General features: G+C 41.6%; 1 protein-coding gene across 3 annotated transcripts in view; it reads right to left on the bottom strand.

Annotated features, from left to right (window-relative positions):
• Nucleotides 1–12,970, bottom strand: part of STN1 (STN1 subunit of CST complex) — a 96,924-nt gene that overhangs the window by 43,118 nt on the left and 40,836 nt on the right. For 2 of the 3 annotated variants that reach the window (XM_077455256.1, XM_077455257.1), the window contains one exon: nt 2,858–2,926. The exons of the other annotated variant lie outside the window; for it this stretch is intronic. In XM_077455256.1, coding sequence (XP_077311382.1) covers nt 2,858–2,926 — 69 coding nt within the window. The remainder of the gene's footprint in view (nt 1–2,857; nt 2,927–12,970) is intronic. 3 annotated transcript variants of the gene reach the window in all.

The raw sequence follows: 12,970 nt of genomic DNA, 5'->3' as shown, positions 1-12,970 counted from the left end.
GGACTGGCTCTGTGACGTCAGCTAACAGTGGGCTCCAGCTCGCTGTTGGCTGAAAATGGATCACAGGAGTACAGAATGAACTGCACTCCTGTCATCCTTAAGAGGAGTATAGTCAAATAGCTTTGGCTATACTTTTTTAAAAGAGAAGTGTGGCAATTGAAAAATATAATTCACATACTGGGTGGATGCAGAATTGGTATGATGTTGCAACTGTTCCCCGCTGGCTCTAAGCTTGGCAGCCGAGTGATCAAATGCAGCCCAGTTCTGGGCCTTCACTGAGTAAAAAGTCGATTACTGTCAGTCACCGGCTCTCTGAAGAGGTGGACTGTTGAGGGGGTGGGAGCAGCTGGCTTAGGCTCTCATGGCATGTCGGAGATAGATGGAGTGGTGACGTAGGCGGCGCATGCGCAATACAATTCGGCCATATGGGAGGCATTTAAGGCTGCTTGATCTGGCCAGTACTCTAGCTGGAACCACGAGCAAGGACACCTGCACACACCACAGAAATCCAGGTACTGACCATCTAAACTGAAAATTTATAATACTTGATGTTAATATCTTATTGTTTAGTACCATCCCTTGGCTGCATTTAAACAGCAGTGTGGGGAGTAAGAGGTTTCGTTCTGAAACAATTCCTTCCGTCTCAAATGTTTTTCCCAACATATCTACAAATGACCTGTTTATTTGTCTAACTCCATATGTGAGCATCCTGTCCTGGAAAATCCTTGTCCTTGTGTCCATTTACTCTGCAAACCAGACCTAGTCAGTTTTCTTTTATTCTCTAGAGATTCCAAATATGTAAGTAATTTTTTATATATATATATATATATATATATATATATATATATATATATATATATATATATATATATATATGGGTTTCTTATATTTTATTATTTTAGTTTTTGTCCTTATCTGCCTCCTGTGATTGCTTGCAGTCCTTGGTTCACTTTTTGGCCCCTTGAACCACCATTGATTGTAGTTCTATGAAATACCTTACCATTCCCGGGGTGAGTAGGGGCAGCCGTTGAGATAAACATGCACATGTGTATTGCTGTTACTGTTTGTGATTGTGGATTATTTGTGATATTTACAGTATACATTTTTCTTATCAGAAGGCTAATTCCAAGCAGACCTTATCCCCTGAGGAAGCCCAGTTTCAAGGTGAAACATGTTGGGAATTATGCTAATGCTGCTGTACCTATAAGGACTGTATCATATGAGTCTACTGTTTTGTATTGTATTGTTTTATGAGGATATAATTCCTTTTAAACTGATGTTTGAAATACAATTTTAATACTTTTAGATTAATCTTTTTGGATTCTTTCTAAAATCCCATAAATCTGCAACTATACTCATTGTCTAGTGATGTGGTGCTATAACTAGGGTGTCCAATCCATAATAAACTTTGTCCTAATAATAATAATAATGAACAACCAAAAGAAGAATAAATGGGATATTTTGTGGTTTCAGCATCACAAAATATCCCACTTATTATTCTTTTGGTTGTTCTTTATACTTTATTGGGATGAGGTGCTCATGCGTTCAGTTAATAATAATAATAATATTAGTTCAATATTGTAAATATAATATACTTTTCTATCTATTTACTAATGATAGCAGCATAAAGAATAAAACTAGCCAATGTTGATTGAGAGAATGACGTTCTGCTTTAAGTGCTTGTTTTGCATAAGTCAGTAAAGTTCATACAAATATCCAGTTAATTTGCTTAAATGGATGAACATGGAAACGTGTTTTCATTTGGGAAATGAATCAAAGCAAACTACACATAGAATATGCCATATAAATGATATATCATGTATTGGAAGAATTGTCACGCTTTACTGTTTATCTGACCCATATTGGTAAATGGACAGCTGTGTTCGTTGCTGGGCTGGCCCCCTATTCACCTTTAACCTCTTCCTGCTGGCAGTACGCATATATGCAGCCACATGAAACTCTTGTTTGAGCATCTATTTTTTCAGATTTTTTTTTGTTTGTATTGGCACGTATTTAAACATATGTTTGTGTATATGCATTTGCACGCAAAGTTATTCTCGTGTTCTCTTTCTGCACAATATGCAAATGAACATTTTTGCACGCTTTTGTGTGCATAAGGCATAAATTACTGACCAAAAACACAGATTTTTCTATTTTTTTTTTTTACTGAAGAATGCACGGTGCTTGTTTACGTGCCTGTGGTCATAGGCACCTTACAATTATTAGGCTGTATTTTAGCTCAGTAAAAAACAAAAAAAAAGCTGTACTGAGCTTTTTCAAGCTGCAGTGTGCAAGAAGCCTAAACCTTAACATTTCTGTGCTGTGCTTTTTCATTTAAATACACTTTAATTTGTCTTAGCTCACATACACACGGTCGGAGATTTTGCCAACCAAATCCGTCGGATTTAGTCCGACGGATTGTGTCCGAAACTGTTGCATACACACGGTCGGGCCAAGTTGGCGAAAAATCTGATCTTTCAGAACGTGATGACGTAATTTCGTTACGATGGGACTACATTCAGGCTAGTAGCCAATAGCTTTGATGTAGGAATTTGATCTGAGCATGCGTGGCACTTGGTCCGATGAAAATGCTCTACACATGATCGGATTAGGTCCGTCCGGCCCAGTTGGTCAGGAAATATTTCCAACATGTTGGAAAATTGGGTCGGACGGAGATTCGGACGGAATCAGTCCGATGCATACCACACACAGTCGGATTATCTGACGACGCGGTCCGATAAGACTCATTCCGACAGATTCTTCGACCGTGTGTACAAGGGCTTACACAAGCTCTTTTATTGCAGGAAGCTTTGATCTTCTTTAATAGGGTTGCTATGAATAAAATTAATATTTTCACCTTCAGGCCTGTCTTTGGCTGCCGAGGATTTCCAGCAAGTGCAGTTGATAACTCCAGTGCTATCATCCACTAAATGAAAAACAGACATAAAAAAAAAAATACATTTAAATCACATGTACACAAGACCAGTGATCATCACAGGTTTACTGCTACAAATACGAAGATACGGCAAATAGTTGAACGGAGTCAGGCTGCCTTTACCAACATGCTATGCCACTGAGGCTCTACACTAAGCTCAGGGCTACAGCAGGAAACCAATCCATTAGTTGGCGTCGGCCAGATTTCAGGAGGAAAGGGAAGGGTGGGGCAGCTTGGCAGGTGGCCTAAAAACAGGAGAACAGTGAAAGACGTGTGAACAAAAAAGGGTGGATTGTTTATTAATCAAATACGGAAGTCACAAGCTAATGAGCAGCCACCTTTTTCCCAGTTCACTGAATAAATCTATACAAAGCTGAAAGAAATTATTTATAAAAATTAACAAAAAAAATAATAATTGACAAATTATAATCTAGTTGCCTTTCTCCAGTATAGGTTATGAAATGCAAGTTAACACCTGAGTGGTTCAGTGTTAAATTGGCACACAATTTATAAGGGCCCTTTGACGCCTATGTGCTTTTGCCACGCTAGAAGGCACCATTCCAGCGTGACAAAAGCACATCAAAAGTATTTTCCCTGAAATCCTATGTACCTATTCACATCTGTGCGCTGCGTTTTAAAAAGTCCTGCATGCAGCATCTTTTGTATGCTGTATAAAAAGCGCACAAAAAAAACGCATTTTCCATGGAAATCAATAGAAACACATTAAAAAACACACCTCGTTGCATTTTTGATGTATTTTTTGCTCACATGTCCAGGATACAAAATAGCATGCTGGGAGTTAGTAATGTAATATATCCAGAACACGCATCAAAAACACATTAAAAGCAATATACGTTCAGCTCTGAAATAGGAACATGCTATGCATTTTTATAAACTGCATATAGCATTTTTTTTTTTTGCGCTATAGTGTGAAAGGGCCCTAAGGCTTTAGACCAGGTTACTATTAAATTGTTGCACATTCCATGTGATAATTTTAAATGACGGCCCAATGTACTTTCGTACATTGCCTTCTTATAAAGTAGTCAAGTGCAGTTTTAGGTATGTTGGCAGCCCATTCAAAATTAAATGGGATGCCTTTACTCAATGCAGGTTAATCCATGGATCAAATGTGAACCTGTCTTTAAAACCAAAAGACAAAAACAGAAAAAAAAAACATTTACTACATCTCTGAAATAAATGCACATTTACTCATGTTATATCCCTTTAACCACTTTCAGACCGGACCAATTTGCTGGTCAAAGACCAGACCACTTTTTGCGATTCGGCACTGCGTCGCTTTAACTGACAATTGCGCGGTCGTGCGACGTGGCTCCCAAACAAAATTGACGTCCTTTTTTTCCCACAAATAGAGCTTTCTTTTGGTGGTATTTGATCACCCCTGCGGTTTTTATTTTTTGCGCTATAAACAAAAATAGAGCGACAATTTTGAAAAAAACGCATTATTTTTTACTTTTTGTTATAATAAATATCCCCCAAAAATATATAAAAAAACATTTTTTTCCCTCAATTTAGGCCGATACGTAATCTTCTACATATTTTTGGTAAAAAAATCGCAATAAGCGATTATTGATTGGTTTGCGCAAAAGTTATAGCGTTTACAAAATAGGGATAGTTTTATAGCATTTTTATTAATAATTTTTTATTATTTTTTTTTTACTAGTAATGGCGGCGATCTGCAATTTTTATTGTGACTGCGACATTGTCGGGGACCCATCGGACATTTTTGACACATTTTTGGGACCATTGTCATTTATACAGTAATCACTGCTATATAAATGCAGTGATTCCTGTGTAAATGACACTGGCAGTGAAAGGGTTAACCAGTGGGTGGCAGTGTAGGGGTTAAGTGTTCCTAGGGGTGTGTTACTAACTGTGGGGGGGTTGGGCTTTCATTTAGTGTACACTGATCTCTGCTCCAATCACATGGAGCAGAGATCAGCGTCACTAGTTGCTAGGCAGAATGGAAAAATGTTGTTTACACAGCATTTCCTCCATTCGGCCGCTCCGTGAGACAATCGCGGGGATGCCCGCGGCGATCGAGTCCGCGGGTCCCGCGACCGGACTCAAGGGGGTCCCGACCAGCGCGGGAGCCCGCCGCCGGCGGCGCGCTCCCGATGGCCGGGGCGGCATCGAATATTGGACGTACCTGTACGCCAATATGCCTGCCCGTGCCATTCTGTCGACGTATATCGTCGTGCGCTGGTCGGGAAGTGGTTAAAATGTGTTGGGTTACAAATAGTGAATTCTAATGAGCTATAAGAAACCTCCTGCATCACTGCGTTTTCTTTCATATTTACACTTCTATTGAGCGCCGTTGGTATAGCTTTCACTATAATTGTTGTAAAGCGCTGCGCAAACTGTTGGTGCTATATAAAACCTGTATTATAATAATAATAATATAATAATAATCCCAGTTCTCCGACAAAAGACTTATGGCTCTCCTATTCATGCTATAGCCCACCTGCCCCTCGTCTCCCCTGTCCATTCGCACCTTCTGTGATTGGACAATAGGAGAGGAGGGGTAGAGAGATGGAGGGAGAGCGTGTGTTTTTCAGGTCTGCTCTCAGGCCCGATTCACACCTATGCAGGTTACAGTTTGCATATTGCAGGTGTATTTTGCGTTTTTAAATACACGCTTTTGATCCATTGAAGTCTATGGAACCAAAAACCAGAAAAAATCCCTGGCCCTTTCCATAAAATGCACAAATGTGAACTACATCCATAGGAAACCATGTTAAATGGACTGTAGTGTGTTTCTGCAAAAGTGAAAATGCACAAAAAATGCATAGGTGTGAACCAGGCCTTAGAGCACTAGAGGTATAGCGAATTAAAGAAAAGTGTAAATAGTAAAGAAAACACAGTGATCCCGGAGGTGGCATACACTATCTGTAACTCAGAACATTATTATAATACAGGATTTATATAGCGCCAACAGTTTTCGCTGCGCTTTACATCATGAGGGCAGATAGTACAATTGCAATAAAATTCAATACAAGAGGAATCAGAGGGCCCTGCTTTTAAATAAAGATTTGTTTCCTGGAGTTCTTCACATCCTTGGGCCATTTTAAAACATGCTGGACTTGAGGTGGTGAAAACAAGCTCAACAAGCTTCAGTTAATATTAAAAGGTTGCCCAGGACTTGAAGCGCTTAACAATGTGTCAAAAATATTCTGGGAATTCATAAAGGCTAGGTTCACATCTTCTCTGTGAGCTAAGCAGCCACAGTCAGACATTCAGGAGGCAACACTGTTGCCTTCTTAACCCCCCCCCCCCCATCATTTTTTAACCTCCCTGGCGGTATGATTAGTTCTGGTTTTAGGTGCTGAAAGCGGTACAATTATTTTGCATGGAAATTTGGCGTTTTTATATTGTAGTCCTGTAATTCTTAGCAATAGCTCTCTTAAATCTGTTCAAACCAGAGTCTAGCAGACATCCCGGGTATGATAAAGTTTATAATATAATAAATAATAATAAAAATTATTCAATAATGTAATCAAATCCAAAAACACTGAAATTTGCTCATTGTAGAATTGTCGCTGTCATTAGATTTAGTGTTTGATGACGAATTTCCCCACAAATCGCTATTGCTCAATTCTGCAAGTAATTATAATTTATTATTGCTGTTTTCTAGTTGGTCTAAAATCACTTTTGACATAAAGGGACACTTTTTGGTTGCTATGGACTATCTCCAAATTCCAGGCAGAAAAAACAGTATTTATAAAAGTGCATGCAGGGCATTGCACAGACCACTAGGGACAAAGGGGTGTGTATTTTTTTTATACAGTACTGTAATCTGTAAGATTACAGTACTGTGTGTGTTTTGTGTGTTTTTACTTTTTTGAATTTGGCGTCGATCTCCACTACCGTGCGCCGAAACGTCGCAGGGAATGGAGCTCGGTGGCACTAGGGCACTGTGTGAATCGAGCGGAGGATAGCTCGATTACACAGCGAGGAAGACATTGCTGGATCCAGGGGATAAGGTAAGTAACCTCTCCCTGTATCCAGCGATGCGATCCCGAGTCTGGCTCGGGGTTACCGCTTATGGTACTGAAATCCCAGCCCAAGCCAGACTCGGAATTCCCGCTAGGGAGGTTAACACACTTTATATTTAAACCATTACTCTAATAAAAAAAAAGTGATCCTGTCCATTTAAAGCATGAATAACAGCACAGTGCTTGTGCTGTGTCATTTGGCCCTCTGTGTCACCTGAAATACCTGGCAGATCCTGTCTGGTTCTGCCCTCCCTTCTGTAAACTGACCAATGGTTTATCATGGCTGCTGAGCCCTGACACCATGGTAAGTTTACGTGCCTTTGTAATTTGTAGCTCTCCTCTGTCCTCCTCTCCCCCCTCCCTGCTTGTCAGCTCTGTGTCAGCCCCCACCTGCTGCTGAAATAACTTTAGCACTTTCAGGCAATCCCTGTGTTAGATAACGTAATGGCGTGTGTTAAAAAAAAGGGGGTTGGGTGGTTGAGAAGGCAACAGTGTTGCCTCCACTGTATTAAATAAAGGCCTCTGTATACCTTATTTCCGAGCGCCCCAATTTGAGACAGGGATGTTTAGCTGACTAAAATGGGATTAAAACAAAAATGGCCTTTTAGTCAAAGACTATGACTAAAACTAAAACAATTGCAGAAGACTAAAATTGGACTAAAACTAAAATGACATTTTAGTCTTAAGACTAATGCCCTGTACACACGGTCGGAAATTCTGACGGAAAAGGTCCGATCGGATTATGTTGTCAGAAAATCAGATCGTGTGTGGGCTTGGAAATCCCGACGGAAAAAGTTTGAGAGCTGGATCTAAAATTTTCCGACAACAAAATCTGATCTGACTTTTTCCGATCGTTTGCAGAGAATTCCGACGGACAACGTGCCACGCATGCTCAGATTAAATTATGAGACCAAAGCTATTGGCTACTAGCCTCTATGTATTCCCGTCGTACGCAACGTACGCCATCTCGTTCCGAATGATCAGATTTTCTGACAACTTTGTCCGACCATGTGTATGCAACACAAGTTTTGGCCAAAATCCATCGGAAAAAATCAGACGGATTTTGTGGTCGGAATGTCCGACTGTGTGTACAGGGCATTAGATCAAAATTTGCTGCCAAAATGAACACTGGTGTACAACTTGGCAGTGAAAATGTGCAGCAAGTTAACAGACTTGAAATATGTAGCAAGTAATCTTTGCTATCTGGGTACTGACAAACTCAAGCTGTATTCAGGGGCAGACTGACAACTCATGGGGCCCCGGGCAATATGAGATTATGGGTCCCCCAGGCAATCAGAGATTATGGGGCCACACAGTATATGCAAACACACACACACACAGTATACAATCACACAGTATACACATATATGTACACACAGTATACACAGATGTGTTTCTATTGGCTGAGAAGGTACTGGAGAGGTGGGGCAGCTATATTCTCTGGATTTTTAGACCAAAAGGATGTCGGTAAGGGACATTTCAGAGACAGATGTAAAAAAACAGCAACAGATTTTTACATACTGTCTCTGGTTTTACTGAGGCTGGCAACCCTGGTGGGGCCCCCTAGTGGCCCGGGGCCCTTGGGTAGTGCCTAAGTGGCCGAATGGTCAGTCCGCCCCTGGCTGTATCCAATCACAGCACAGATCAGTAGGAGGTACATGTACATGCGCTCGAAAACCAGGATGTGGATCTTAACATACCAGTACATTCCCATGCCTGTCGGTGCCATCCGCTAGCAGTAAATGTACTGTTTAGCGTGCAGCAAGTGGTTAAATAATACACAGCACAAAACCACAAACACTGCTATTTAGATGGCAACAGAGAAAAAACAGGTGTCTGACCGGTTTCACCTGCAACATTCAGAATCCTCAGAGTACTTAAGGGTCTTTAAGGAATTATTGTACAGTATATGTTTGTGGAAGGAGACATAGCCTTTTGTCCTGAGCAATGCACACAGTGAGGGCCGGCCCAAGACATTGTGCTACCTGGGCTCATAAATGAAATGCTGCCCCCCCCCAAAAAAAAAACACGCCCACTAAAAGGTTCCAACATTCATTATTTTATATTATGATAACAAAAATTACATTTATCAGAAAATCTGATTAAAAATGCCATAAAATCTATTCCCTATTTTGTAGACGCTATAACTTTTACGCAAAGCAATCAATATACGCTTGTTGCAATTTTTTTTTTAACCAAAAATATGTAGCAGAATACATATTGGCCTAAACTGATGAAGACATTTTTTTATAGCCACTATCTATAGGAGGGGTTGTCACCATCCCTGCTAAGTTTCATTTTACACAGTGTCTTATTTTCAGTGTGATGTGTATTATATGTGAAATTGCGTATCAGAGACCGGTATTGTCGTAATATTGAAACCTATTGAGATTCCCATACATTGGAGGATTCCACCATTATTGTTAAGTTATTGATCAGTAAGTTAGTGCTGCACTTTTTTTTCGTGGTGGGATCACATAACAGTGTTTAGTGGCAGGCTTTTTATTGACACTTTTTTATTTTACCTCCAGTATTTTATTGTAAATAGTGTGGTGATTACCTATTATACTAAAGATCGGCATGAGGAATTATTAAATATCAACAGTTTTCAGTTGTGCCCCACCAGGCCGGCCCCCAATGGACAATGTGCCTGGCTGCTGAGTTCATCACCCCATCCTTGCACTCAGTGCACTGATTGGTACTGATTGACAGCACTGACAGGCAACAATGATTGTCACTGATATGTGGCACTAATAGAAAACACTGATTGGCACTGATTGACACTGACAGGTGAACTGACAGGTGGTACTGACAGATGGTACTGATTGGCACTGATAGGTGGAACTGATTGACACTGGCAGGTGGCACTGATTGACACTGGCAGGTGGCACTTATTGGCACTGGCACAGGAAAGGGAGTTTTACACTGAGCCGATACTGACACTTGTCAAAGCCCCTCAGTTTGTTAAACTGACATGTAATGTAACTTCATGCAGAGAGAGACAAATTGACAAAATTCAGCACTGATGTCGGGGGTGGGCGGAACCTGGGGGGGGGGGGAGCAGCTATCAAACACCAGCAAATGATTGGGCTGATTAAGAAAGGGAGAGTGGCCACATGCACGTAGCGGACCACCCAGATCCCATCCCATTGGCTGGTGTTTGATAGCTGCTGGGTCCCGCCCCCGACATCAATGCTCAATTTTGACAGCTGGTCTCTCTCTGCATTCAGTTACATTACATGACAGTGTCACACACTCAGTGGCTCTTACAAGCAGAACGATCTGCTCAGTGTGAAACTGTCTCACAGGCAGCACGGACTGCACACTCATTGGATGCAGCCTTTCACAGCAGGCCCACAGGCAGATTTCTGGAGACAGCCGGCACGGGTGACCATACGGGTACAACTGCCGCCACTGGGTCGCATTGTAGGGCTGGCCCTGTACACAGTATACTATCAGCTAAAAGGCTTAACAGCTTGGGTTTATAAGGCATGTCCATGGAGAGTTTTGTGATATACAGTACAACTCAGTGGAGAAGATCATTGGCTTGATTATTAGCACAACCTACTCTTTATTCCCTGCTTGAGGAGAACTTTCTATTTATTCATTATCAAACATGGGAACATCTTTCTAGCTTCACTTATATATTGAGTGGTAGATATGCGTGCCATAATATGTTTGGCAGTATGACATGCTTTTGACATATGAAGCTATGACAGTATTTGTGTTTCTATAGGGGACAAGTGTTCATTGTGTACCTAGTTGTATATTATGGTGCATACAAATGTTTACGGTGTTAAGGTCTGTATCTTGAATCCCTATTCTGGATGAGATTTGTTCACGGATTGATGATGATACTATTTAAAATGATATGTGTTCCTCTGGAAAAATTATAGTTTTAGTTTTAATCGTCATACCATGTTTTCTACTTTTTGTATAATAAATTACCTTAAACAGATTACATGGCTGTTTAAGAATTTTTTTGGATAGAATATTACAGGGCTCAAAATCTCAAGTCCTGATCTACTAGCCATGCCTTAAAGTGGTTGTACACCCTGTAAACCACTTTTACCTACAGGTAAGCCTATATTAAGGCTTACCTGTAGGTGCTTGAAATATCTCCTAAACCTCCGCGGCTAAAATGACTAGAGGCAATGACTACGGCGCATGAGCCACATCGTGCCCTTTCTAATAGGGGTCATGCCTTGACTGGCGGCTCCCACACGCATGTGCGGGAGTGATGTCATGCAACTATGATGCATAGTAGCCCATTATGCTTTACCTCTCCAGGGTTTACTTCCTCTTTAAGAGTTACTCGCTACCAGTTGCCCCGCCCAACCCCTACCCTGCCCTACCCCTAATCCCACCCATAAACACGCCCTCATAAAATCTCATAAAATGACACTTAAATGTTTTATACATAATTAAGTTACAAAAATAAATATTAACAAACAACTTTATCAGTGTCTATCAGTACAGCCTCACCTGTGTCCAACAATTCAACCTCACCTGTGCCCCATGTCCAACAATGCAGCCTCACCTGTGCCCAACAATGCAGCCTCACCTGTACCCATTGCCCAACAATGCAGCCTCATCTCTGCCCAACAATGCAGCCTACCTGTATCCATCAATGCCTCTTCTCCTGTGCCCAACAATGCAGCCTACCTGTGCCCATCAATGTAGCCTACCTGTGCCCATCAGTACAGCCTACCGGTGCCCATCAATGCAGCCTACCCGTGCCCATCAATGCAGTCTACCTGTGTTCATCAATGCAGCCTACCCGTGCCCATCAATGCAGCCTACCTGTGCCCATCAATGCAGTCTACCTGTGTTCATCAATGCAGCCTACCCGTGCAGTGGAAGAGAGGAGAGGAATAGGATTGCCAGCCGGATTATCAGAGCCACTTCCTAAAATACGGCTCCCATTCAACCCCACCTTTCGGAGGTGCTGATATGGCCCTTCCCCCCCCCCCCCCCCCCCCAGGCAGCCGACATTCACCAGCCATTGTTATCCACTCGCAAATTTGAAGGCTGGAATATTGTACATTTTCTAATTATTATTTTTTATGTAGCTTTTTTTTTTGTTTGTTTTGCTGAATGGCAATTTTCAATGGGACTAATGCACTGCAACAGTGAATCAAGCAGACAGTGCTGTCTGGCAAACTAACTTACCACATTCAATTTTCTGTGGCCTCAACACAAAGCATTGCGGCCCTTACATGAGAACAAACCTCTCCAGCTGTATAGTAGGCTTTAGGTGGGGGGTTGGGGGCAATAAAACGGTGGCTAAGCTGCCTGTTTTTACCAGCCGCTGTAAAAGGAAAAAGAGTAAAGTTTAGAACTCCATTGTGCCTCTGCCCAACAAATGTTGGTGCTTGCCCCATCATTCAACAGAACGTTCTGCAGTAGTTGGCCTGTACCTTCTCTTTTTTGCATGAGGAAACGCAAAGCATTAAGGCTGGGTTCACACTTATGCGAATTGGATGCGGAAGTTAGACCACATCCAATTCGCATGACAGAAGAGTGTGACCGGGTCTCAATGGAGCCAGTTCACACATCTCCGGGGTGGCCGCGGAGTGCACTACAGAAGGGTCCTGTGCATCTTTGGCTCCATTTCAGGTCTGAATTCAGCCAAAATTTTGGACCTAATTCGTGCCTGAAACGGTGAACGGAGATACACCAGACACCCAGCTGCAAGCCGTTTCACAAATACTGTGAACCCAGCCTTAAGAGACAAACCCCAAAAACTATTCCTTATCCCTTTAACCTTTGCCCCGTCACGATCCTAAATATTTTAAAAAGCTTCTTGCTGCTGACAGGACATTCCTTTGTGGTTTTAACAAACAGTGGCTCTGCACAGTAAGGGATTTTTCATTTGGGATCGCACTGCTCAATTTGTCTTTTGAAAAGCTTGCTTCAGCAACGAAGAAGAAACCAACAATGAGCAGCTATACCAACTTCTCTCAGAAAGAGGACTCTTCAAAAAGCTCCAAAATGGTAAGGGATTATTGGACAGCCTCTT

The sequence above is a fragment of the Lithobates pipiens genome, unplaced genomic scaffold (genome assembly GCF_037356315.1).
Source record: "Lithobates pipiens isolate NorthernLeopardFrog02 unplaced genomic scaffold, aLitPip1_a1.2 Scaffold_25, whole genome shotgun sequence".
NCBI lineage: Eukaryota > Metazoa > Chordata > Amphibia > Anura > Ranidae > Lithobates > Lithobates pipiens.
Note: the sequence above shows the minus strand (reverse complement) of the source record. Positions and strands in the feature narration are given on the sequence as shown.